The sequence below is a fragment of the Sander vitreus genome, chromosome 9 (genome assembly GCF_031162955.1).
Source record: "Sander vitreus isolate 19-12246 chromosome 9, sanVit1, whole genome shotgun sequence".
Classification (NCBI taxonomy): domain Eukaryota; kingdom Metazoa; phylum Chordata; class Actinopteri; order Perciformes; family Percidae; genus Sander; species Sander vitreus.
Window position 1 is genome coordinate 28356893 of NC_135863.1, and position 26291 is coordinate 28383183.

Here is a 26291-nt window from a genome sequence, read left to right on the forward strand (position 1 = left end):
TTCATATATAATGCAATACAGTACAACAACAACACAGACTGTGGCCTCATCACGGAGCTGAACCACATAATTCATCGTTAAGTGCACGTTTCACAGAGGTTGCACTCATTGCAAAACTATTGCATTAGATCAAACAAGTATCCCTGTTATTGTGTCGAGTGTCTGTATCTCATCAACATGTTGTAAAAGATGGGCAGATGCTGTACGAATTAAGCAAGAATTTAACCCTGAATTGGTCATTCCTGGCTAACTTCAGAATCAGAATTTCCACTAGACTGGCTGTTGTTTGACATTCAGTTTGAGGGTGGTCATGATAGCAGATTAATTCCCTCGAATGATCAATGATCTAGCTGTTGGTTGATCAGATGGATTCCTGACAGGTCAGACATTTTGGTCAGCTGTCTGCAGTTTCAGCAGCTCTGATTACCCACATGGCTGCTGTTAAAGATCTGTTGTAAAGCTGTAGTAAGTTTATTTTAATATTATTTTGAGTAGTATTTTAATGTTGTGGCTGACAGTATTCTCGACTGTGGCTACATTTACATTGCTACATTTTAGTTTACACCTTTTGCTACGTTTCCTACTCTCATTCCCCCTGCTCTGGAGTTTCCGAGCCCCTAAACCGGAGACATTTAGAAAAACTTCTGACCCATTTTGGTTTGGAATCTGCGGGGTTGTGTTGCAGTCTCAACGGCCGCAAACGGAGACCTTTGGCAACCTCGACACTGACTCCAACATTTCTCCGCCTGATTGGGCCTGAACGGTCATGACGTCTCTTTCTCTGAGACTAAGCTACTGATGTAACAATGGCAACTACCAGCAAGGGGCAGAGTATACATGCTGCCTCCTGTTTATGCTGACATTCGCATGCCCAGTATACAAGAATTTTCATGAGTTATGCAATATGGTTTTAGGATGTTAGTTAAAAGATTAGTTCTTCTACTGGAGTTAAAAACACTTGCACGGGGTCGCTTTTGGCTCAAAACCACACTTAAAAACCAAAATCTAGCTTGTGTTGAGATTCTTATGAGAAATAAAACTGCAAGACAGACAGACCAGCAGAATTGACAAGCAGCATTGCACAAATTAATGTAGACTTTCTCTTCTTTGGATTATTTTACAAACTTTATTTTAGTTTTTGAATGGACCAAACTGATTGGTGTTCCGTGAGTGTGAGCACTATGTTGTGACCGGTCGATTGAGCTGTCAAGTGTGAGCATTGACATCATATGACTTAGTTGCTTTGAACTTGCATCAGCAGTCAGGTAATAGATTTTGGTGTGGACTTCCCCCTCTGCTAAAAGTACAATAAGTACACATAGACTCACATAATAATAATAATAATAATAATAATAATAATAATAATAATAATAAGGAAAAAAAGGGTTCACCTGCCCAGTGAAACAGTGTAAGTAAGCACAACACATTTTAAGTAGCTCAATATAAACGTATAAGAAAAGGGAAATAATTCACCATGTTAATGATCCCCATACACTATACACTGGTTGTTTAGTATAAATATATTCATCATCTTAGTTGAATATTAGTTTCTATATAATTTGTATTGTACATCCGGTTGTCCTGGAAGCAATGAATATGATTATTATGATGACATTTTAGACATGCTGTTCATTCTAAAGGGCTCCTTTTCATTGAAGTTCTCATATTTGTTTGCTGCAGCAGTGTAGTGTAGCAAGCCTCGTTGCAGGTTTGCCCATATAGGATAGACAATGGAATGAAACAATATACAGTGTATAGTCATACAACTATAAACTAGTTAGTCTTTTATCAGTGATGGCCAAATAAAGCTGACTGAAGCCACTTTATTTTCTGAGCAAACTAGATGGCGTTCTTGGTTTAAAGAAAAAGACTAAAGGAATGGCAATTCAGTGTGCTTTCAACCCTTTGTTGAACAGAGAGCGCCATCTAGTGGGCTCAGAAAATCCAGAAAATGCTTCATGAAGCTTCATGAGGCTTCATTTTTAGCCGTCACTAGCTTTTATCAACAGATAATTTACCAGAACTGGCTGAAATATTCACAAATTGAACAAATTGAAACTGAACATTGGATTGTGTTACCAACCTCTACTTCTTCTCCATTTGTGCTACTGTACATTCACCTACTCTGTTTATTACTAGCTCTGATGATTGCCTTGTGTTTGGATAGCAACTGACCAAAGAGTCTTGTGATTGGCCAGAAATGTACCATCTTCTGCACCAGGTTCTGTAAGTACTGTACATGTCCATACAACATGAGCGGGGAGGGCTTGCTGTTGTGTGTTAAAAACATGCAATGAAAGTATAGGAGACATTAGAAGCTGTGATGGAGAGGAGGTCACTGAACAAACTGTTATGTATCATGGATAATCCTGACCAGCCTCCCCTCCCCCACACTGGTCCAACAGCGGAGCACTTTCTCCGAATGTTTTAACACTTAATTAATATTAAGATAATACTCATATACATCACAATACTGCACTAAGTGCAACTTGCACAGACAGTTTTACCACAAAGCTTTAAAACGTATTTAAGGTGCCGTACATTCTGATGTCCTTATGAATACATAAAGGTGACTCACAGACTCGTGGTCCATCAGGTCTGCCAGAACAAAGCAGCGGTACTGCTTCTGGCCCGGGAGGGGTTTGTTGTAGTAGCCGTTGTATTTCTTCTCATCACCCAGTGTGAAGATCTCGGGCAGAACGTCCAACCTGGCAGCGATGTAGGGCTGCAGGACGTCCTGGCTCTGTCTCTTTTCTCTCTGCAGACTGCTGTCGGCGCCAGGCTCCAGGAGCTGCCAGAGGGACGACACAACAGGCCACTGTGGAAAACTTATCGTAACACAACGCAATCAATAACAAAACTGACCTCTGTTGGAGATGTTTCTCTCATGCCGCACCCCAGGTGGAGGTCAGAGGACAGTGAATTGTTCCTCTCATTTTAATTGACGTATTTATCTCTCTTCCCAAGTGACTTTAATTCTTGCCAATCCCATCAGAATTCTGTGAATTTTTATTCTGATCCAGTTTCAATCCTTTTTCCTGGTTTGGATGACATAGTTCCACAGAAAGGGAGATCTTAATACTACACACTAGAGGGCTGCATTGGGATTGGGTCCCACCGGGTCCCGCGGGACCCAGCGCAAATCTCGCGGGAGCGGGCGGTTTGAACTTTGCTACGGGCGGGGAACGGGCAGCTAAAAAAAACACTGCGGGATCGGGATGTAGCCTGGAACCCTCCCACGCCAGCAGACACCACAGATATATATACTGACAGTGTATATATCTATACTGACAGTATACATACATATATATATATATATATATATAATATATATATATATATATATATATATACACACACATATATATATATATATATATATAATATATATATATATATATATATATATATATATATATATATATATATATCTTTCATTTTGCTTAATATTGGCTTAGCAACTTTAAAAACAGTTTACTGTTAATTTTAACTATTGTAAAAAGTGTCTGCTAAATACAATAACCATAACCCTTCCCAAAAGCTACAATAAAGCTGAGAGTAGTATATGCCCTGGAAAAGAGCACCAATACAAGATAAGCTAATTAAGCAATTCAAGGAACACTGATGCTTGTATCGACCATCAACACTGATTTTATACACAGGTTTCCTGTTTACAAACATTACAGGGTGCGTGCGCATACCAGGGGCAGAAAGCCAGATTGGTGAGCTGGTCCGCTACTGCAACAACCTTAAGTGTTGAAGCTTTCCTTATCGTTTGTATATAACTGCTGACTCAATAAAACGTGATTTTAGTTGGATCTGTTTGTCTGTCTTTAATTTTGAGGTGTTACTGTGATATATATGTATGGCTATAATTGTCATTTTAGGCTAATGTAATAGCCAGTGTTAGCAGCAGGGTTACCCCTGAGTGTACCCCTATGGTTGGTTTATGCCTTAAGATAATGGCCAGGATTTCCAGGAAAAGGTACGTATATGTGCGTCTCCATTTCAAAACATCACTGCAGGTTGACTGGTTTTAGCAGCAGAGTTTGATTGTGGGCAAGAGGGCGACAACACTGTCGTGGTTAGCTTGCCGAAACCCTACTGCCGCTGTCTCGGCAACGTTAGCTAATGTCCGCTAGCATACGTACAGGCTAACTATAGCCAGTTAGCTTTGTGTGTAACGTAATAAAAAACCCACCCATCTCGTAGGAGCGAAGCTTAATATTTCATTCAATAAAATTATGGTACAAAAGGAGCACTAACGCCACAGGTCTTATGTTGACAACGTGGACGCAGATATAAGAAACTCCGAAGGCAGTCGTAATATTTACCTAGCAGGCTAGGCTAACGCTGTTGCGCTAACGTTAGCAAAACATCGGTGTAGCTTAAGCTAGCAGTCTAAACTTATCTAGAGTCCGGACCTTTAACTGTCTATGGTCCAGACTCGAGTACTACAGCCCTGACAGGTAGATATCACTTAGCTGAACAACTGAACAAGCTGCAACTTTTCTGATTGATACAATGGGAGCCTGACTCTTGCATATGACCCCAATCTGCCCTTCTTATGGCTTGAAGCCATAACCTCTGCCGGTTTTTGGCAAAAGCATGCTTCCCCCTAGGTATGTTAAACATCAGGCACCCATCACTGGCTCTGTTTGTACAATTAACCACGCAACAACTCCTTGGGATTTTGGCTTACGCTATGCTGCTGCTACTACTACTAGCTAGCTAGCTACACGAAACACATCTTCTTTCTTCCCCCCCTGTTGCGTGCGCAAGCAGTGATGACGTTGCAGAGAAATCCATGTATAGATTGTAGTATATGAACATTCTATAACTTTCTATAAACTTTGACTTAAGATTTGGTATAAGGAGATGCATGAACTTCACCCCACTTTAATTGAAAACATCTGGAAACTGTTAACATGAGCAGTGGGCCCCCCAAGACAGAAGAGTCCTTTTTTGGAGATAAAAGGCATCGATTGGTCAGTTCCCTACTCCAATCATATACTTACATATATCATGTCTTATGTTAATACAATGTACAGGATATATACTGGGTTCACACAAAGAAAAGGCAGAGCGACAATATTTGAAGATTGGGTTGGTCGCCTCTCCGAGCTCCTGCAGAAGCTTGTAAAATTGATGCTGAATCTTTGATGTAATAAACCTTTTTATAATCAAGAAACGGTGTCGGTGAAGTTCCTCTTCCACACATCGGCAACGCAGCACTGCAACTAAGACACAACAAGATCACACAGACTTGTCTGCTACCCAACAGGCCAACTGCTAGCATTTTCAATGTAAGCTTAAGCAGTTAGGTTACCTGACAGCCACTAACTTTAACTGCTTGTTGTCGTTATGACGTGAGGCGCACATAGAGCGTGCGCACACACACAACACACACACACACACACACACACACACACACACACACAGCCTCCCTCCCTTCCTGAGAGTCCCTGTTAATTTGCCTACTCCTTGGCCCTGTCATGGTCACTTTCCTCCTCCTCGGCTTCTTCCCTTGTCATGATGTTTCTGCTTCTCTGCATAGCGAGCTACCTCTCCTCCTTCCTCTACTTCAGGTAATGCTGATGTTGAAGCAGCTACTACAGCCCCAAACATGTCCGAAATTTTGGTACATTTTGAGGAATCTGCCTGAAGATTCTTAATCTTTTTCTCCCGTAATTTCTCTGCACCTCCCTTGCGCTTTGGTGGCCGTTTGTCCATTTTTACGTGGATGCTAAACTTCCAACATCTATTACAGCTTGTGTCTCAGGGCGTGGCCGTTCTTCTTTAGGGTTTTACGGCAGTTGGCATCCAATTCGTTGCATTACTGCCTCCTACTGGTAATAATCCATTAACTATTTATTTATTTAATTACATTATACTACAATTTCCAAAGTAGTCCAATGCCTTTCAAAAATGCAAATAAATATTTCCGTCCATTCATGGAAACTCCACTTTCAAGTACATCTGTAAACCTAATTTCCACTGGTCCTAATTTACGTAATCCAGCAAACATGACCCCTCTCTCTCGAATGTATTTCCTGCATGACATCAGGACATGCTCCACTGTCTCCATTTCCTCACACAGACTGCAACGTCCAGTCGGATGTTTTTCCATTATAAAAAGTGTACTGTTCAACCTACTGTGACCAATTCTCAATTTGCTGATAATTACTTGTTCTTGTCGGTTAATCCCACTGTAACTCACCCCTCCTACTTTATTTTGTATTGTATGCAAGTGTCTCCCTTTATTTCCACCATCCCAATAGTGTTGCCACTGTTTGGAAATTTCTCTCCACACAATGCTTTTTCCCCTCTGATTTTGATAGTTTACTATTCAGTTCTACACTTCCTTTCTTGACCGCCTCCTTTGCCAGTTTATCCACTCGCTCATTACCTGGAATTCCTGTATGTGCAGGGACCCACATGAACACCATAGTTTTACCCTTACCTTGGTGATTCTTGGCTGATCCTGCTTTGAGACTCGATAGTGTCGACACTGAGTCACTACAAATGAGTACGTTACGCACCATTACCTCTTCCACCCATTATACGGCTAATAGAAGTCCAAGTATTTCAACTGCATACACACTTCAATAATCTGAAGTTCTCCTACTGACTCCAATCTGATAACTGGGAATCAGCACTGCTGCCCCCCATTGCTTCTGTCAGTACATTTTTTGAGCCATCAGTAAAAAGCTGTACATAATCACCATAATTTCTATCTTTGTAGTTGTAGTATTCTTGAACTATGTCTGCTGTCTTATTCCTGCGCTTGATATTCAGCAGCTCCAGATCCACACAAGCAATATTCAGCATCCAGGCTGGCCTCACAGGCCACAGTACAGTCGAACAAAATTAAATTCCATGGACTTTCATCTGCTCTGCTATTTCCTCGCCTATCCACCCAAAACTTGTCCTTTGCGCTTTACCCCTTTCCCAGCAATTCTCCAATACCGTCCTAGTAGGATGCCATTCATCATGGCCCTTTACATTTATCCAGTAATTGGCCATAAGTTGTTTTCTGGCATTTCACCTGTCTCAACTTGCCGAGCACAAACTGGTGCAGTTTTCATCGACCCCAAACAAATCCTCAGAGCACGGGCCTGAATAACATCCAGGTCTGAGAGTACAGATTTAGCTGCTGAACCATATACAATACTGCCATAATCTAACCTTGATCGTATTAAGACTTGATAGATATACTTCAGCGATGTAAAATCAGCCCCCCACTCCAATCCTGCAAGACATCTCATAACATTGATCACTTTTTTACTTTTACTAACAACATGCCTAACATGTTCTTTCCACGTCAGTCTCGTATCAAAATATACACCCAAAAAACGAAAATGATCAACTCTCTCCAAGTCATTTCCATATAGTGTCAGATTAAAACCAAGGAGTTTTTTCCTTGAAAAGAACATAGTTTTAGTTTTTTCCACTGAATATTTAAATCCCCATGGCGTTCCCCATTCTTCTACTCGTGTAACTGCATCCTGCATTTTCTCAATCAAATAGTCAATATTTCTCCCTCTTTTCCACACAGCTCCGTCATCTGCGAACAGTGATCTGCCTATGTCCATTGGAATATTCACATAAACATCATTTATCATAATAGAGAAAAACGTCGGACTTGCCACACTCCCCTGAGGTGTCCCGTTTTCTACAACAAACATGCTGGATAGCTCTGAACCTATCTTCACTTGTATGGTCCTTTTATCCAGAAAAGCCATTATCCAACTGAACATATTCCCTCAACTCCAATCTTATGTAACTTTATTAGAAGCCCCTCAGTCCATAACATATCACAGGCTTTCTCAACATCAAAAAAACACTGCAACCACTGTCTCTTTATTTACTTGGGCTTTCCTTATCTCATCCTCTAAGCACACCACTGGATCCATAGTGTTCCTACCTTTCCGAAAACCACTTTGATAAGCTGCCATCATGCCTCTACTTTCTATGCAAAGTATTAACTTCTCATTTATCATACGCTCCATTAATTTACAAATGTGTGATGTCAATGCAATTGGCCTATAATTCCCAGGCCTGCTTGAATCTTTACCTGGTTTCCTTATTGGGACAATTAGTGCCTCTTTCCAACTCTCTGGCATTTTACCCTCCTCCCAAACTTTGTTATATAGCAACAATAATTTCTCCAGGCCTCCCGAATTTAAATACTTTATCATGCTATAACAAACCTCATCCTTACCAGGCGCAGTCATAACCGACTTATCTAGTGCCTTCCTCAATTCCCCCATACTGAAAGGGACATTCAGACCATCACCATCAAAATGAACTTTACTGCATAGAGCCTCCATGTTGCCCGCTTTTGTATTTTCTCTGCCTCTTCTCTCATCTACAGACAAATTATCTGAGCTATGCACTTTAACAAATGTATTTGCTATCAACTCTGCCTTTTCCTTATTAGTTACTGCTGCCTCATCCCCTTCAGTCAGAACTGGATAACTCCAATCCTTTCTGTCTCCTCCCATCTTTTTTATCATACTCCACACCTCGCCCACTTGCGTTGTGCTACCAACCATACTGTAGACATGGTGCATGTGGCTCAAATTGAGAACTGAACTTGTCATGTTTCCTCTAAGTATCTGTATCTTAAGATATACCTGTGTTCTTTTGTTCCTGATGTGAGTGGTGCATGGGCTGTGGCACTTTGACATTGACTGCAGTGACTCCCACCTTTGGATCCACTATCCAATAGATTTGAAATCATGCTCAACCAGTTATCCACACGAGAGTTGTCAACCTGTATATGTGCTTTCCTTTTGTCTTTTTCCATTTTGACCAGGGTTGAAACATTAGTCTTTTGTCACAGCCAGTGCTGTGGCTCTATGTTTTGTTGTTGTCGCTTCCTTTTTTTCTGTTGTCTGTGTTGTGGGCGTGTCTTGGGCATTGTAGAGATCCAAGTGATTGGACTCAGCTGCATGCAATCTCTCATTAGCTGTGGCATAAAGACACCAGCCTTCCAGCGACTCGACACCACGTTATTGCTTACCAGTTTAGGTATTTTACCCTAGTCCAACATACTAAGTAGCTACCATTCTCCCTTTGCAGCTACTCATTGCTTGTCTTTAGTCTAACCTTATTTTTGTTCTTTCTTCTCTAGAGATCGCTGCTACAGTCTGGATCTGTTCATTCCCACCTGGATCTTTTACTCTTCATTTGAATACCAGGAAACAACCATCTTCACCTTGCCTGCCACCTGCTCACCCCACACACCCAGCCTTTGCTTTGGTTACATGTTCTTTAAATAAATCCTGTTCCTTGTTACTCGCCATGCTCTGTTTCCACACCTGAGTCATCCTCTTCCCCGCCGTAACACTTTTTGCGCTATTGAAGGAAGCAAACCAATCAGTGTGCTCCCCCTCTTTCCCTTTGAAGTCACTCTGTAGCCTCAGAATGCTGAGTTGATATAATTACTAAACACACGACCAAAATAAGACTAATTACACAGACCAAAACTAGACTGAAATATCTTTAGTTTTCGTTGACTAAAACCAACGTTAATCAAACGGCTAAGACTAAACTAAATCAAAATCAGGTGCCACAAATGAAATAAAGCCTGTGACCTGTGCCATATATCCAATGCACCCTTTTAATTATGGTGGTGAACTTCTGCACTCCGTGCTCTGTACTAGGGGTGTCTCCGACTAAGAATTTTCATAGTCAAATCAGAATTGTCAAGTCTTGCCTATAGTCGACTGATCGTCGAATCATGTGGGTGGAGGGGTGGAGGCGACCGTCGGTCGTGGATCATGAAAAGTGAAACATAAGTCTGTCATAGGGCGGTTGGATTTATTTACCCACTTTAAAAAGATTTATTAAAAGCTTCAAAGATTCGCGATGAGACAAAACCGATTTAGAACGTTGCAGGGAAAAGTTGCAGCAGTCTGAACCGGCCCGGAGGCTCAACGAGCGCCCGCCGGCAACGGTATATGGTCGAGCGACCTAGAGAGGGACTCAAGAGAGCGAGCGTCGCTAAAACAAAGCAGTGAATCAGAGAAATAAAACTTTCCACATTCATATTTAGTCGCAACAAATGATATATCCAGCTACAAAAGGCATGAAAGTTGAAAGTTAGGACGGCAGTACAAAGAGTCGTTGTGCTATGGACATGATACACCATCTCATCTCGTCGCATTGGTTGGAACTGGCAGGTTTCAGAACGCTGCAGACCGACGCGTTGCAAGAAGTTGCAACTTGTCTCGTCCAGAATCCAGAATCTCTGTTCTGAACTGGACTTTACGGCGCTGTGAAGATTCGACTGGCAGTCGATTCAGGCTCTTTCGATCGAAGCATCGAATATTTGACAATATACGGGGGTCACCCCTGCTCTGTACACTCTCGCGCTGCATGCCTGCTGCCCGACTGTTCACCTGAAAGGTATGATGGCTCTGAGTCTATTCCCCTGTGTTTATTATCCTTCCCACTCCCTGTTTTGTTCGGGCTTGGTGTTTACCACTAGGGAGAGACCAGGTCAGAGCCTAGATGCCAAGAATAACACTGCACAAGACCCTTTAAAGACCATTATGAATGAAATTTAAGACCTATACCACAACAAAAAAAAAAAAGAAAAAAAGGCTGGAGCTGCCAAAAACTTGGCAGAACTGGCTGATGGCTGTTGTTTACTGGAGACCGTTCAGATAGATGTTTCTCACTTTTTGCATGAGACTCCAGTGCCTGTACACCCAACGTTCCCAGTTGAATTGCTTTCTTGCATAAAGAGGTAGGCTTCAAATACATTGTTAGCAATTGGCTTTTACCAAGCCCTAAATTCAGTTTTTCTGTAAGCCAAGTATCGCTAATCTTCCACTCCCCCATAGCTGAAGAATAAAATCTGTACTATGTCCCTGCTGTGTCAGGCCTTGTGTTTACAACTGGGGAGAGACCAGGTCAGAGCCTAGATGCCAAGATTAACGCTGCACATATTCCACATTTACATAATAATCTATTCCACGTCTGTGCTGATAACTCAGATCAATGAACTGTGACCTGAGTGAGGTAGAGAAATCACACCAATCTCCCCTTAGACCTGTGTATTAATGTAAATGTAATAACGTAAATGCTATATTCAGCCATCAAACTTCAACCCGCTGCAGCCCGCTGCACCGATACACTCCCATTGTGAAACCAAAATGCAAAACTTATCAAAGTAAGTAGAAAACACATTTGAATTGATAAGAGAATGGAGCGGATCCAATCTTTGTGGGAAGTGTCGACGGTGCTCGGTGGCCTTGCTGTGTTCGAGGACTCTCAGTCTGCTACTTCGTCTTATTTATAGAGATAAAAAAACAATCAAGACCACAGCAACCAAACCTGGCAGATATGTAAATTCTCATTCGCTATTTCTAATAATACGTAATCTCATTTATATCTTTATATTCACAAGACGTGTCTGAAGAAACTTCAACCCTTTGCCGGTGCATTTCCCAAACAACAATCCAACAATGTGGTGGTGGGTAGCACAGGATGTGTGTGATGGCTGGGTTCAGTAATAGACTAGCCAAACAATTAATTAATTAGTTTCTGAACTACTTATTGAAAAAAAAATGACTACATTACAAGAAATAACTGTGTACAAATTAAACAAACTAGACTACAAGATGATACAGATACAGATGAAGTGTAGCCTATGATGTGCTTTGTCAATTAAATCCGGTTGGTTTGTCAAAAAACATTTTATGGTTCAGCAGATAAAATACCTGATTACCCGGAGACAAAATGATATTAACAACTTAACCTTAAAACCATACTATGATCCATACAGAAAGTTACATGCTATTATAAATCTCAACAGTGTGCATGTCTTCTCCTAACCCTTAAATCACATTAGCATAAGGCTATCCTCTTTTAAGTGTTTTAATCCGTGTTTTGGGGATCCTAATAACATTAAACGCGTTGTTTTGTACTATACCTGTCTGTGCTGCACTCATTAAGATCTCATCTGAATGTCATTCAAACAACTCTGGATTGTAGTTTAAAACTTTTTACAGCAAATGTAATAAAATGTCGGGGTTTTATTCGGGCTTGAGTGCATAAATACAGATATAGACAAGCTGCTTTTAGTAAATTATTTTGTAGATACAATGCACCAACAACATTTTGAATTCATCTCCTTAGACAAAGTTATCATCTTAATGGAAGAAAGGGTATATGTTTATTTCATTTTTTTATTGTTAACAGGGTCTGGAAAGTCACTGAACCCCAACTGCTAAGTGTGTATTTTCAGAGCAGTGGGTTGATTTGAAACTGTTGTAATGCCAACTGAACACTGAGGCTAAGAGTTGTTTATCCCCTGCAATCAATACATTTCGGAGTTATTGTCTCAATAAGAGCCCCCACCCAACTCCTTCACCAACAACAATTCTACTACTCACTGGGAATAAACATACTTAAACTATCAAAAATGAATTAGATAATGATATATGTAAGATATAATCTACACAAAAAAGAAGAGTGTAAAATGAAGGCCTTACGCACAGCAGAGGTGTATCCTAAACATGTAATCCTTGTACATGTTCTAATACTCTCTTTAAATAGAAACATAACTTTGATTATCCAACAAATGGAAGAATGTTGACTAGCGAAGGCTAAAAGCTATAAGCCCATTATGGTATATACAGTGCAAGAAAACAGCCAAAGAATGCTAAAACAACCGACACAAAGGGGGGTGAGAGACTGCCTCATGACCAGAGCATTTCTGGATCAGACCGTGGCAGTGATATTTCAAAAAGTGCCAAGGTGCCCCAAAATTACAATACTTGATCCCTATTTATGCTAGATATCGATCTGCTCCAAGTGCAGCCACTGAAGATTAGACTGATTCTGAAGATTAGAGACACAGACACACAGACACACACACACACACACACACACACACACACACACATAGTGCGTTTCACTATCTTTGTGGTGACCCGTCATTGACATAATGCATTCCTTAGCCCCTTACCCTAACCTTAACCATCACAACTAAATGTCTAACCTTAACCTTCGCAAACGGTAGTATTCGGACCGGATTAGAATGCAATTTTCGGTTCTGACTGAAATATTTTCCCTCTGTCGCTCCGGACAGCGGCAGACTCTTTTTTTCTATCTCCCTTTTCTGCCGGGTGGCGCACGTGCCCGCTCGCAGTGCGAATCGCGTGTCCGCACTATTCTCCGACAGCGACATGCACTCTACAATCACTGCTGTGCTGATACACGGCTTTTTGTACACGCTCCGAAACGGACGGAAAAATATCACACTTTCTCTGTAGTCTACGGTTAGCTAGCTACCGTAAATGTAGGCTACTTTTGAAATGCCATATTTTCCCTCTAGGCTCACAAAAACGGACGTAAAAGCATATTAACCATTCACTCACGTCATCGCTAGTAAACATATTACACTTGCTCTGCTAGTCTATCGTTCTGGACTAAGACAAAGATACCCGACCCGAGCCCGACGGGTCCCGACAGTACCCGACGGGCCGGGCCGGGTTCGGACAGATATTTAGAAATTATGGTCGGGTTCGGGTCGGGCTCGGTCACATCAGCGCGATAAGGCGTTTGCTGTAAAATGGTGCTGCGGCTCCTTTAAGAGAGCTCAGTGCGTGTATAAAGTGGGCAGAAGAGAGATAGAGAAAGAGGAAGCAAACGTGCAGATGCGACCGAAGCACAGTTGGTGGAATAAGTTTGAGTTTTGTACACAGTGTGTGTGGTGTCCGAGATAAACCCCAGACTGAAAGCCAAGTTCATTCATTTGCTCACCAGAAACGGGATTTTAACCGACATTATAAAATGAATAACGTTGGCCTTGGAGGTAACGAGTCTCCCCTGGTTTTCTGATCACGGTCGGAAAAGCAATCAGGAAAGGTTAACACATTGAACATTTTAACAGCTTATTAACGTGCGCTTGTTGCCCCGTGTGCGCTGATGCGCTCATCTGTTGACATTTCCGAATGCCTTCCTACAGTTGCTTAATAAAAACGGGCTTTCCACACAAACAAACGTAGGCTACATGTGTCATTAGTCGGGCCGGGTTCGGACGGAAACAAGACCCTATAGCCTGGTGGTGGGGGAGGCGGGACAGCCTCCCCAAATTGTCTGCCCTTTCAAACTCATACCTGTGTGTACAGGCCTCTTGGACACCATCTGAGAGAGTTGTGAAGGACATGCCATAAGTCAGGAGAGGTGTCAGAGAAGGCAAATATGGTCATTTTTCTGCAAAAGAACTGCTAAAGTTTGAAGCTGGTTTAGTTAGCATACCAACTCAACATTTAATTTGTTGTTACTTGTTAATAGTGTAACTGTTACTTGTCAAATTATTGTAGTTATGTGTTAGGTTTACTTATTATTAAACGGTACCCAACCCTAACCCTAACCTAATTCTAATTCTAACCCTAATCCTAAAATCAAGTCTTAACCCTCAAACAGCCCTTTAAAGTGGGGCCAAAATGCTGGACCCCACAAAGCTGTCCGGACCCCACAAGTATACTGTATTCCGGGTTTTTGGACCCCACGAATATAGTATTATAGTTTACAAGAATAGTAAACGGTACACATAATAGGCCTCATGCAAAAAGATTCCCACAAAGCCCTATGTGAGGCAACCTGTTCTCCATATGTGGACAGGTCTCATTTAAATGAATGTCAAATGTAAAATGAAGAACTTCACGCTGCAAGAAAAGAGAAAAGAAACCACTCTGTATATGTGATTGTACAAGTGGTTGTTGCATGAGGTCCCAGTGTGTTTAAACAATTTAAACATAACCTTTGACCGTAACCACTACATGCCTAACTCAAATCCCAAGCCTGACCTTAACCAAAAACCTTAACCTGAAAGGCTCAACCTTAAAATGAAAGGGTTTGCCTTTTATGGGAGCAGATTTTAGGGACTCAGTGTAAACAGACTTTGTGCCCTTTACAGTACATGGCAAATACAAGTACACGTCCACTCACCTCATGTATGTCCATGTCTTCAGGGTTCTCCCATCTTTTGAGAGAAACTGGGGTGACAGGGACAACCACTATGTAGTACCACCTGTAGCAAGCACAGTAACACAACTGCATTACACACCCATATGTCATACGTATATATACACATATGTACATACATACATACAAGAAAACACTGCATCAATGTGAATTACATGCTGTCTCATTTTATTTAATTTTTTTTGCCATTTTAGCCTTTAAGCCTTTAATAGATAGGACAGCTGTAGACAGGAAAGGTGGGAGAGAGAGGGAGAAGACATGCAGCAAATGGCCGCAGGTCGGGCTCAAACCCTAAGCCTCTGCGTCGAGGACTGAGCCTCTGCATATGGGCACCTCTACCAGGTGAGCTACCCGACGCCCATTTGCTAACGTTTTGTAGGACCTTTCTCAATATTTGTTCTGCACTTTTAACATTCATGTCTCCTCTTCTCCTAAACACCGATATAAATACAGAGTTTGCTCTGGGACTAATGAAAAAGTCTGGGTCGGGCATTCATATAGAGATTATATTAGTTTTTCAGCCTCACTTCTCTTTTTACAGCGTACTTGTGGCCAAAACACTTGAATTACAATTAAGTCCAAGCTATTTTCAGTGCCTGTCTTCCTGATCGGCTGTGTAATAATAAAACAAAGTAACCTTCTACTGAGTTTCAGCCTTTGCATTGGGATTCTCTTTGCTGATCAATTGTGGGTTTAAAGCTCCAATCATAAATAAATTGCTTTCTAGTACCAGGAGAGAACTCAGGGGTGGCACTGGGGTTATTGTTAGCATGGCCATTGGTTTATAAGTTATAAACATGGTGTTGTGTTGTGGGAATGTTTGGGTGGCTTTTGCAACTACTTTGACCTTAAAAGAAATCTCTGCTGCAGCAGATAATTGGCTGCTTATGAACTGGCTAGAACAGGGAAAGATGTAAATAAACCAGGCGTATGGCTTCAACTTCTAATTTAACATAAAAAAAAAAACATTGTCTGCGTGCATCTTTGTGTGTGTCCACTCCACTGCTGTGTGGTAAGGCTTTTTAAAGTCTTCCAACTGCTCATACACTGAATGTATGCTGGAGAGAATAGCATGGTACGCTCTCTGAGGTAACTTCTCTCATCGGTATGAGGTGCAGTGGTGAAAGAAGTACTCATACCCAATAACTAGAGATGTACCAATACCAGTATTGGAAAAAGCCTCTGATACTGCCTAAAATGCTGGTATCAGTATCTGCAAGTACTGGAGTTTATGCACCAATCTGATACCACGTAATTTAGCCCTGAAGAAAATGTACTTTAAAGTACTTTATTTATGTTCTTTTTTGGTTATGACTGACTGTCAAACTGGATAATAAAAGAAAGTTCTACGGCATTCATTGTTTGTGTTTGTTCATGTTTCAACCTTAGCCAGGCCATACAACAATGATAGAAATCATATCACATCCATACAGGGATAGTATCAGATCATTACTCGGTATCGGCCAATACGCAAGTTCAGATATCAGAATTGGTATCAAGAAGAAAAAAATGGTATTGGACCAAGTTGTAACTTTACTTTACATTGTCCAATCTGCCTGAAACTTCACATGCTGGATGAGAGTCCAGACCTTGATACAGCTACATGCCCATATTGAGTCATAGTGCCACCTGCTGGCAACAGGACGTCAGCCTTATGTGACAAACAGCATCCGATTTACATGCGATTTTTATGGTGTGGCCTACACATGATACACAGCAACATAACATATAATTAGTGTGTGTTCTCTAGCGCCACATAGCGGACAGAGGAAGGGTTACAGGCAACTGGAATCCCATCAGTACCCCCAACTGGCTGGGAGGGGCGAGGGTAGCTTTAATATTGGGTATTATTATTGATGCAAATCATGTAAGGTGCATTTTAATGTCGTGGCTAGTCATTTTAACTACTTGTTATACTGTTGGCTAGTTTAACCATAACAATGTATTTTTAACACCATCAATAATTATACTTTTGTACTGTGACTTAAGTTACCTTTTGAAGGCAGGACGTATTTCTACTGTCCTATTACTCACTAAGCTCTGAGTACTTCTTTTACCAAAGCAGTAAACCAACCATGCCAAACACTTGGGACTTGGGAAACGGTGCTGGGCATTTTTCACTGCTTTCTGATGTTTTATGCAGACCAAACAATCGAGAAAATCTGCAGATTAATCAATGATAAAAATAATCGTTTGTTGCCGTACTAAGTTGCTTTTAGGCTACCAAGAACCTGTAGTACTTGAAAGGACCATATAAAATTAATAAACATTCATTAAATAATGAGGTTCGTCAATTAGTGATGGCTCTTTAAAGAACCATAGGGTCCTTTGAAGAACCATTAAAGGTCCTATGACATGCTGCTTTTTGGATGCTTTTATATAGACCTTAGTGGTCCCCTAATACTGTATCTGAAGTCTCTTTTATATAGGCCTTAGTGGTCCCCTAATACTGTATCTGAAGTCTCTTTTATATAGGCCTTAGTGGTCCCCCTAATACTGTATCTGAAGTCTCTTTTATATAGGCCTTAGTGGTCCCCTAATACTGTATCTGAAGTCTCTTTTATATAGGCCTTAGTGGTCCCCTAATACTGTATCTGAAGTCTCTTTTATATAGGCCTTAGTGGTCCCCTAATACTGTATCTGAAGTCTCTTTTATATAGGCCTTAGTGGTCCCCTAATACTGTATCTGAAGTCTCTTTTATATAGGCCTTAGTGGTCCGCTAATACTGTATCTGAAGTCTCTTTTATATAGACCTTAGTGGTCCCCTAATACTGTATCTGAAGTCTCTTTTATATAGGCCTTAGTGGTCCCCTAATACTGTATCTGAAGTCTCTTTTATATAGGCCTTAGTGGTCCCCTAATACTGTATCTGAAGTCTCTTTTATATAGGCCTTAGTGGTCCCCTAATACTGTATCTGAAGTCTCTTTCCCAAAATTCAGCCTTGGTGCAGAATTACAGCCACTAGAGCCAGTCCCACAATGAGCTTTCCTTAGAATGTGACATTTCTGTGTCTGTAGCTTTAAATGCTGTTGAGGAGGAGAGAGGGGGGGCAAGGTGGAGGGTGGGGGTGTGGCCTTGACCAACTGCCATGCTTCGCTCGTTTGCAAGCCATGATGTCTCTCTCTTTCTCATGGGCGGGCCAAATTCTCTGGGCGGGCAAAGCGAAGAAAGAGGAGGTAACCTTTCCCCTTATGACGTCATAAAGGGAAGATTCCAGATCGGCCCATCTGAGCTTTCATTTTCTCAAAGGCAGAGCAGGATACCCAGGGCTCGGTTTACATCTATCACCATTTCTAACCACTGGGGGACCATAGGCAGGCTAGGGGAACTCACATTAATGTTAAAAAACCTCATAAAGTGAAATTTTCATGCCATGGGACCTTTAAATAACCATTATTTTTTCTGTGTGTAGCCGGTGAACATAGTGAAGCATTTAAAAGCAGCTAAAGCAGCTAAAGAGACAGATATGATGCTTTTCAAAATAAAATATCTTAAAATTCAGTGGTGCCTACATTTCAACATTAAGAATTCAGTTGTGGTTAACTTCAACACTCAAGTTTTCAAATTATTTCACCCTTTATTTGTCTTAATTACTTTCCACGATTACAATATCAAACTGATATGTGCAGAGGACAAAAGACATTTCTGAGCCATCTCTGAAATATTGAATAATCGCTTATCTTTTCAGTATGGTTCCCACTATTAATCGTTTTCAAATCGAAATCGAGATTTGAAAGAACTGGGTTTGATTAATCGAATGTGAATAAATAGTTGAATGTTTGGTGTAACATTTTTAATTCCTCTTTTTATTATTATATTTACTCTTTTTTCATAGGATAAATGCTGGAATAATGTTACATATCACAGATTGTTTCCAAAAATGTTCCATTTTCAGTGGATTTTTCATTTATTTTGTATAACTTTATTTAACATGATGGTAGAAGGTGTAACATGTAGATGCAGACATTTCAGCTTACAAGAAATTGTTTTTGTAATATTATAACTTTAGCTTTTGCGATACATGTTCTGTGTTTGACTGTTCAATGTCCCATGCTTATTAAAAGAAAAACACTTATTGCTGGAAATTCACATCTATGTTCTCATCGTTGCATAAGAATATAGAGCCGTTTTGATGGTGTCTCATGTTATAATGCTCCATGACATGTTTTATCTGTTACACAGTGAATAAACTATTTTTTTTTTAAATAACATATCGAATCGTAATGACAATATCTGGCAGAAAAATCGCAATTAGATTTTTTTTCCCCAAAATCGTTCAGCCCTAGTTCCCCCCTGAGACAAACAAACAAGCACACACCTGACGTGGGCTTCAGCAGGCGCCCTGAACAGAGTGATGGTCACTCTACCCCCCTCCTCCACATCGTGTTGGTATGGAGCCGGTTTCATTTTCAGCAGATCCGGAGCTGTTCGGATGGAAACCTGCTGCTGGAGGCCGCCGGCGCTGTTTCCCCGGCTCATTAGCACAAAGGAATAATCCGTATCCGGCTGCAGCTGCGTGATCAGCTTCCTCTTCAGGTTGCCTTGGACTTCCACACTCTGCTGGTTGTACAGGATCTGAAGCAAAGATGACGTTTTATTATTATTTTTTTTTTACTGATGCTAGGGCTGGGTACCGAATTCAATATGTTTAAGGCACGCACCAAATTCCCTCTAAAGCAGAGATCTTCAACAGGGGATCTGGGGCCCCTAGTGGGTCCTCAGAGTTCCAGGGGGGGCCTCCAAATTATTGTTAATTAAAAAAAAAAAATCAGTACAGAGCAATACTTTGCGCATCTATAATGTGATAATGACACATGTAACGTCGGACATAACGTTAGCTTAGTTTCAGGATTCCCCAGTCTTCACATTCTCCTTGCTGATTCCTCACGCCTGTCTCCACTTTTGTCTTCATAAAAGGTCAGTTTTTTCGGGTCGGCAGCTTATGAAATCTCATGGGTTACTGACCCTGTTGGTAGTGAATATCACACAGCAGCTTTTAGGCATTTTCCTGTTGTTTGCTAGAAGACTACATTGACTAGGAGGAACCTTCACCCAATGCAAGTCAATGAAGAGCAGAGAATTGGTCTTTCCTGTCTTGCCATATCATATAGATATTCAAAAACATTGGCTACTTGGTTCTAGATTATCAGTAAGAGACATCTTTGAGCAGACACTGTAATGTCTCAGTGTCTGCAGCTGCTGTCTAGGTGACAACGTGGGCTCATCTTACCTTGAGAGGCACTTGGGATTTGTAAGTTTCTGGCACTTCCCAGGTCAGCAGGACAGAGGTTTTCATCACAGCCTTCACACCAAAGTTCTTGGTGAACACTGAGGGAAGGTCTAGATGATTATTAGGTGGTTAATTTAATTGCAGATATGACTGAGATGACTCAAAGTTAAAAGCAAGAAAAACAAGAGCATTTGTTCACTAAAATGACAGTTTCTACACTTTGCATTTGTATATTCATCAAAATAAGAGCACAGAGTCTGTATTATTTGGCACAGTCATCTCAATACTAGTGCAATTATACCTTTACAATTCTCATGAATAGGTCAGTGTCATATAGTACCAAAAATGTATGCATGTAGTATGAAAAATTATGCACACAAAACATAAGATAGCCTACGAAACTAGGAGACCGCCGGCTGGTCACGTGACACCGGCTACAGAGCTCCATGACGCCGAGCGGCAGTTGCTAGTTGTTTTAAGCCACTACAGAGCTTTGTGACGCCGGCTATAGACCTCCGTCACAGCTCGTCGTATCAGCAGCAGTTAGTAGATGTGTTTAGCTGCTATAGAGCTCTGTCACGCCGGCTACGGTGCTTCGCATGGTGCTCCGCATGGTGCTCCGCATGGTGCTCCGTCAGGTCAGCAGTAGTTGGCGGTTCAGTTACCTGAGAATAGGTGACTTTGAGCCAGGTACAGAGCACCACGACCTGCTGGTCGTTTCAGCGGATATTACAGTTAAGTTTAGGCGACAAAATGTAAGCGTTATTCGGTGATGAAAGTGAAGTTAAGGCTGATTATCGGGCTGTTTTTTTGGCAGTTTGCAGATTATCTGTATCTGCGTTTTATTAATGAATTAAAAAGTGGTCTACTTAGGCTTGTCTACAGCTCTGTGTCTGTCCTCGGCTTCGGTTTCACTCACCACTGAGTCTGACTTAATGTCCCGCCCACAACACTATCTGACTCTCTGTTACTGGGTATTATGTTGAAGGTTTCTCATTTATTAAATAATTCCTTATAGCATCTAAACAAAGTTTTGTGTTGGAGTTGTAACATTCCAAAAATATAATTTTGACTTAAAGATTTTCATTTTCACCTTAAATGCATATCGGTTCCAAATATCGGTTTCATTAACTACTAATAATCGTCATCGGCCTTGAAAAACCAGTATCGGTCGATTCCTACCTACATGTCCATGTAATGTACGGAGTGCTGAGGTCAGATGCAGCTGTCTAAAAGCACCATGAATGCAGCACAGAGAAGTAGCCTGTGCTTCTCACCTGGCATGGACGTGGACATGGTCCGACTCTGAATGCTGGGGCTGATCGGTCCCCCCCCCTTGCTGGTGAAAGCTTGGACTCTGATGTCGTAGGTTGTGTCTGGCTGCAAACCTTGGACGTTCATCTGTGTTTCCGCGGTACTGTTGGTGTTGTTGTGTTGGCTGTTGATATCTCGATACACCACCACGTACTTGACAATCTTCCCGTTCCTCTCGGCCAGCGGAGGGGGCTCCCAGGCCAGCTTGGTGGAGGTGGCGGTCAGGCCTACCACGCTCAGATTCTGGGGGTAGCTGCTGGGAATGTCCTCAGGGGTGCTGATCTCCTTCACATATTCCTCCCCGTTGCCGGCTCGGTTTTTGCCGCACAGTTTGAAGATGTAGGTGGCTCCCTTGTGGAGGCCGGTGACTGTGAAGTGATCGTCTGACTTTCTGAAGTCTTTGATGGTGAAAGCTTCCTCCTCTGCTCTCTTGTACTGCAACTGGTATCCCACATGCTCCCCCACCATCTCCTTCGGCGGCTGCCACTGGATCAGGGCGGTGTTCCCTATGGTGGTGCTGATCATCATAGTGGGCTTGCCAGGCACTGGAAGACATTCCCATGTCTTTGTTACTCTTAAAACAACTACATTCGATTCATTCAACACTAAATCTAAATCTTAACTCATTGCTTCAGTGCTGCACTGACCGCTACAAGAAATCATTCCTACCACAGGCAATACAACTTTTTAACACTTCATCACTGAGTGTTGGATAAGATCCATATACATCACAATACTGCACTGAGTGAAACATAGGTTTTCCTGGAACAGGTATATTAACACTGCATTTCAGTCAACTTCTGTCAATAATTATAAAAAGAGGCTTAAGACCTGTCTGATTAACTAAACTTAACTATCTGTATTGATCTGAACTATTCATATCACATTTCTACTTATACATACACACATCAGTCCACATATCCTCATTTTATCTATATTATTGTAATGTATGTTATGCCTTTGATGTTTATGTAGCCAACCTTATGCTTTTATTTAGAAAAATGTTTTTAATGTGTTATTGTTGTCTTGATTTTATTGTGCAAAATAAACAAATCGAAAAAATACTTACATCTTTATGAATACTATTTAAGTAGTTGTATATTTTTATTCCCAACTTGTATTTACATTTGTACATTCTTTCCTTTGTATTCTTTATCTGTATTTTTTTAATTTTTGTTCTTGCATTCTATTCTTAAACCATAACCCTAACCTTAAAAGCGTTATTAAAAAGTTTCCTTAGTTTAAAGTGCTCATATTTATGCTTTTTGGCTTTTTCCCTTTCCTTTATTTTGTTATATATCTTTTTTGTGCACGTTATAGGTTTACAAAGTGAAAAAGCCCAAAGTCCACCCCAAAGGGACTTACCATCTCCAACAGAAAACACTGTTCACAAACTGCTCCAAACAGCTCTATTGTAGTCCAGCCTTTACTTCAGAGACAAACGTGCGTCACTTTGTAACACACGTTATAATGCTCACCTAGCTGCTAGCGTGGCACGCCCTCATACTCTGCTTCTGACTGGCTAGTAGTCCTTACCTAGCTACTGCGCATGTGCGACTCCCAACAAAGATAGAACAGAAGTGAGATGTCTCACTCTGTAGCAAAAACAGAGAGCTCAACACACAGGGTGAAAAGAGGAGCTGCAGCAATGTGCAGTACAACAAAAATATGGTGTTTTTTGAAAATTAAACCATGTAAACCTATTCTGATATAACCTCTAAATACAATTATGAACCTGAAAATGAGCATAATATGAGCACTTTAACAAATTTGTTGTTGTTAACCCAAACCTAAGTAGTATTTTTTTTGCCTAATATTGCAGAATATTGCTTGCAAGGCTATTTCATTGGCTACGGATGAAGTCAATGAAACATCGGAAGAAGGGATTCTTCTCTCTAATACAGATGATGTGTGTCCTGTGATGAGTCATTAATAAATAAGTCCATTTTGGTGCACTGAAAACAATCTCATGTCCTTTTTTTTCTGTCATTCTATCTGGGCAACAACACAAAGCGTTAGTTGTTTATATATGAGTTAGGTTCATATGGTCACCACTTGGTCATATTATAAACTATCTTGCATCCTCTGCATAAAGATCAGGTTTGGTCTGGGACAGAGCACACATTCTACCGCAGCAACATTCAAAAACATGGTGGGTGCAACACACCTGCTCCTGTGGTGGTGACCACCTTGGCCTTGCTGCGAGCTCCATCGCCCTTGGTGGTGTACGCAGCCACAGTCACAGAGTAGGATGTCTCTGGGAGCAGACCTGTTACTATGGCCTCCTGTGTGGTACAGAGACACAGAGAAGAAGAAAGACGGAGGGAGGGACACAGAGAGGAATGGAGACAGAGGGAAAGCGAAAGGAAAGGACAGAGAGAAAAGGGCAACAACATTCAGGCTGAGTCAGTGGCCTCAGTTGAATTGGTGTGCTGTCAGCCAGTTTACTGTACAAGGCACTCAGGCACATTAAACAAGTCAGGCGCACACAACATGCCTGTCCAACACTCCCAAAGGCATTTAAACTGTTTTCTTTTTTAGGAAAAAGTAAAGTGAGGGTCATGCATGTAAACCTGCAGTGCATTTAGATGAAATCCTCCATAAAGTTCAAGGTACCTGGTCATTGAGGTACTGTTAGATGGTCTGTAAGCTGGAGCAGAAGGTGGATCTGTAAACTAGGATGGATTGTTACCTTATGGACAGTAATTTGCCTAATTTGTTTGTCCTCTTGCAACCAGTCCTCCAAACCATATGACAATTAAGGTTGTTTATTCCCCCCCTCTAATATAACCCACAGGAGCATTTCATAAATTAGCGCCCCTAGCGGTGGCCGGAAATATGACCCCATATCTAAACCAGAGAATGTAATGGTCACAGTTTGGTTAGGTTTAGACACTAAAACTTCTTAGTTAAGTTTAGAAAAAAGATGGTGGTTTGGGTTGAAATCATCTGTTACGGTACTTATCTTCCGGTTACGTATGCGACACAGAATGTTACTTCGCTCCGTTTGTTCTGTAAAGTCAAAAAGGAACTGCGGTCTTGTGGTGGAATGTCCTATGTTTGTTTGACCCATCCAGCCCCGCAACCAACACACGACTAAAACAACTTTTGAAGGCACCGTTGCTCCGTCCCGCGCTTAGCACCACCCAAGACGATTATGATTGGTTTAAAGAAATGCCAATAAACCAGAGCACGTTTTTCTCCCATCCCGGAATGCTTAAGGACTAGCCAGACCTTCCTCCGCAGCGCTGTGGAGGAAGGTCTGGCAAAGCGAGACTATATAAAACGTAAAGCACACAAAGGCAAAAACCGCAATAACAAGAGACTTCAGACGCATTTTAAACTTGATACGTTCACTCACAAAAATGACTGCCCACACACATCTAGAGCACATGTTCTTACAAGCTCCTTCACTGCATAAAAAAAGCCTTGTATATACAGCAACATGTACATTCTGTCAGCAGCTGGGAGTCCATTAAAAGGTTTGGAAACGGCCCACTCCTATCAGATAGCTGCAGATTCCTTTCTAGTGCTGCTCCTGAGTGATGAGTGGAGAGGGGTTGCAGAGATGAAGCAGCTTGTGATGAAAGAAAAATGGCAGCAGGATGGTGGTTGGAGGTGTGGGTGTGTGCGGCGGAGATAATATTCCCAGCAGAGAACACCCAGCGGCTTCTACTTCCCCCCATCAGACCGGCGCCTCCGCCTACAGCCTAGGGCTCGCTATGCCATCCATGGAGATGACAGGGCAAATTAGCAAGGCCCTGCCAAAGCAGCCAGGGGTTCCAGCAACAACCAAAGCTCTAATTATTATTTCACGCCAGGCAATTTTATATCTATCACAGGATGTTTAAAAGGTTTAGCTGCTCATTTAGAAGCAGACATGTACAGAGCAGAAATCAGCTGGAACCTAAAGAGTTAACATACATATATATATCCCTCCTTCCTGTCTGCTCTGCAGGGCTAAGATGGTGAAAGATAAAAGAGAAATGTGACTCATGTGAAACTACTCTAAAGCCTCATTATTTTAATCTGGTGGTATTCCTTTTCACTTTCTTGCATTTGGAGACAGAAGAAAAAATAATCTAATGGGTCTTTCATCTGTCTTTTTCAAATGCACAGCCAGCCAGTGTGTGTGGGGATGAATTCCCAAGGACTGAACAGATGAAACATTTGACATTAAGTCAGTAGACATCGCTCCTGTGAGGGGAATGTCTGGTTTAACAGGAGCCAATCAATGTTCTGTGACTTCTTGTGTGTCAAACATCAAATGCTGCTGTCCTCCACCTCCCGTCCTTTTAAACCATTATTACCAGCTGGGAGGGTTTCCACTAATGTTACAATTCCACTACAAAAGATTATTAGCAGTGAGCTGCTGAACAGTGTGCTGATTCATCTGCACTGAGACTTCCCTAAGGGAGGGACATTTAGTGGTGGAATGTAACTAAATTAGGGCTGTCAGCGGTAACGCGTTAATCGCGACGCGATTAAGGGCCGACGCGATGTGATTCATTTTATTTCAATCACTCGGCTTTAAGTCGTGCCTAACAGGCTACTATTTTGACCCTTTTCAGCACACAGTTACTTATCATCAAGCTGCCACATCCTCCTAACACATCCTGCTGCTGCAGGCTGCAGGCATGATGGAGAAAGACAGCAGTAATGAAATCCTGAATGGCGCTTTTTATTTTCCAAAACTCCCGGACGGCTCGTAGACAAGTCGAAACCATATGCACGTT

General features: G+C 41.5%; 1 protein-coding gene across 13 annotated transcripts in view; it reads right to left on the reverse strand.

Annotated features, from left to right (window-relative positions):
* Positions 1 to 26291, reverse strand: part of ptprfa (protein tyrosine phosphatase receptor type Fa) — a 300893-nt gene that overhangs the window by 75661 nt on the left and 198941 nt on the right. For 8 of the 13 annotated variants that reach the window (XM_078259540.1, XM_078259541.1, XM_078259536.1 and 5 more), the window contains 6 exons: positions 23723 to 23840; positions 21519 to 22100; positions 20242 to 20351; positions 19330 to 19586; positions 14974 to 15055; positions 2579 to 2791 (listed from right to left, as the gene is read on the reverse strand). In XM_078259540.1, the coding sequence (XP_078115666.1) occupies positions 2579 to 2791; positions 14974 to 15055; positions 19330 to 19586; positions 20242 to 20351; positions 21519 to 22100; positions 23723 to 23840 (1362 nt within the window). The remainder of the gene's footprint in view (positions 1 to 2578; positions 2792 to 14973; positions 15056 to 19329; positions 19587 to 20241; positions 20352 to 21518; positions 22101 to 23722; positions 23841 to 26291) is intronic. The other 5 variants (XM_078259537.1, XM_078259535.1, XM_078259531.1 and 2 more) reach the window with 1 other exon arrangement.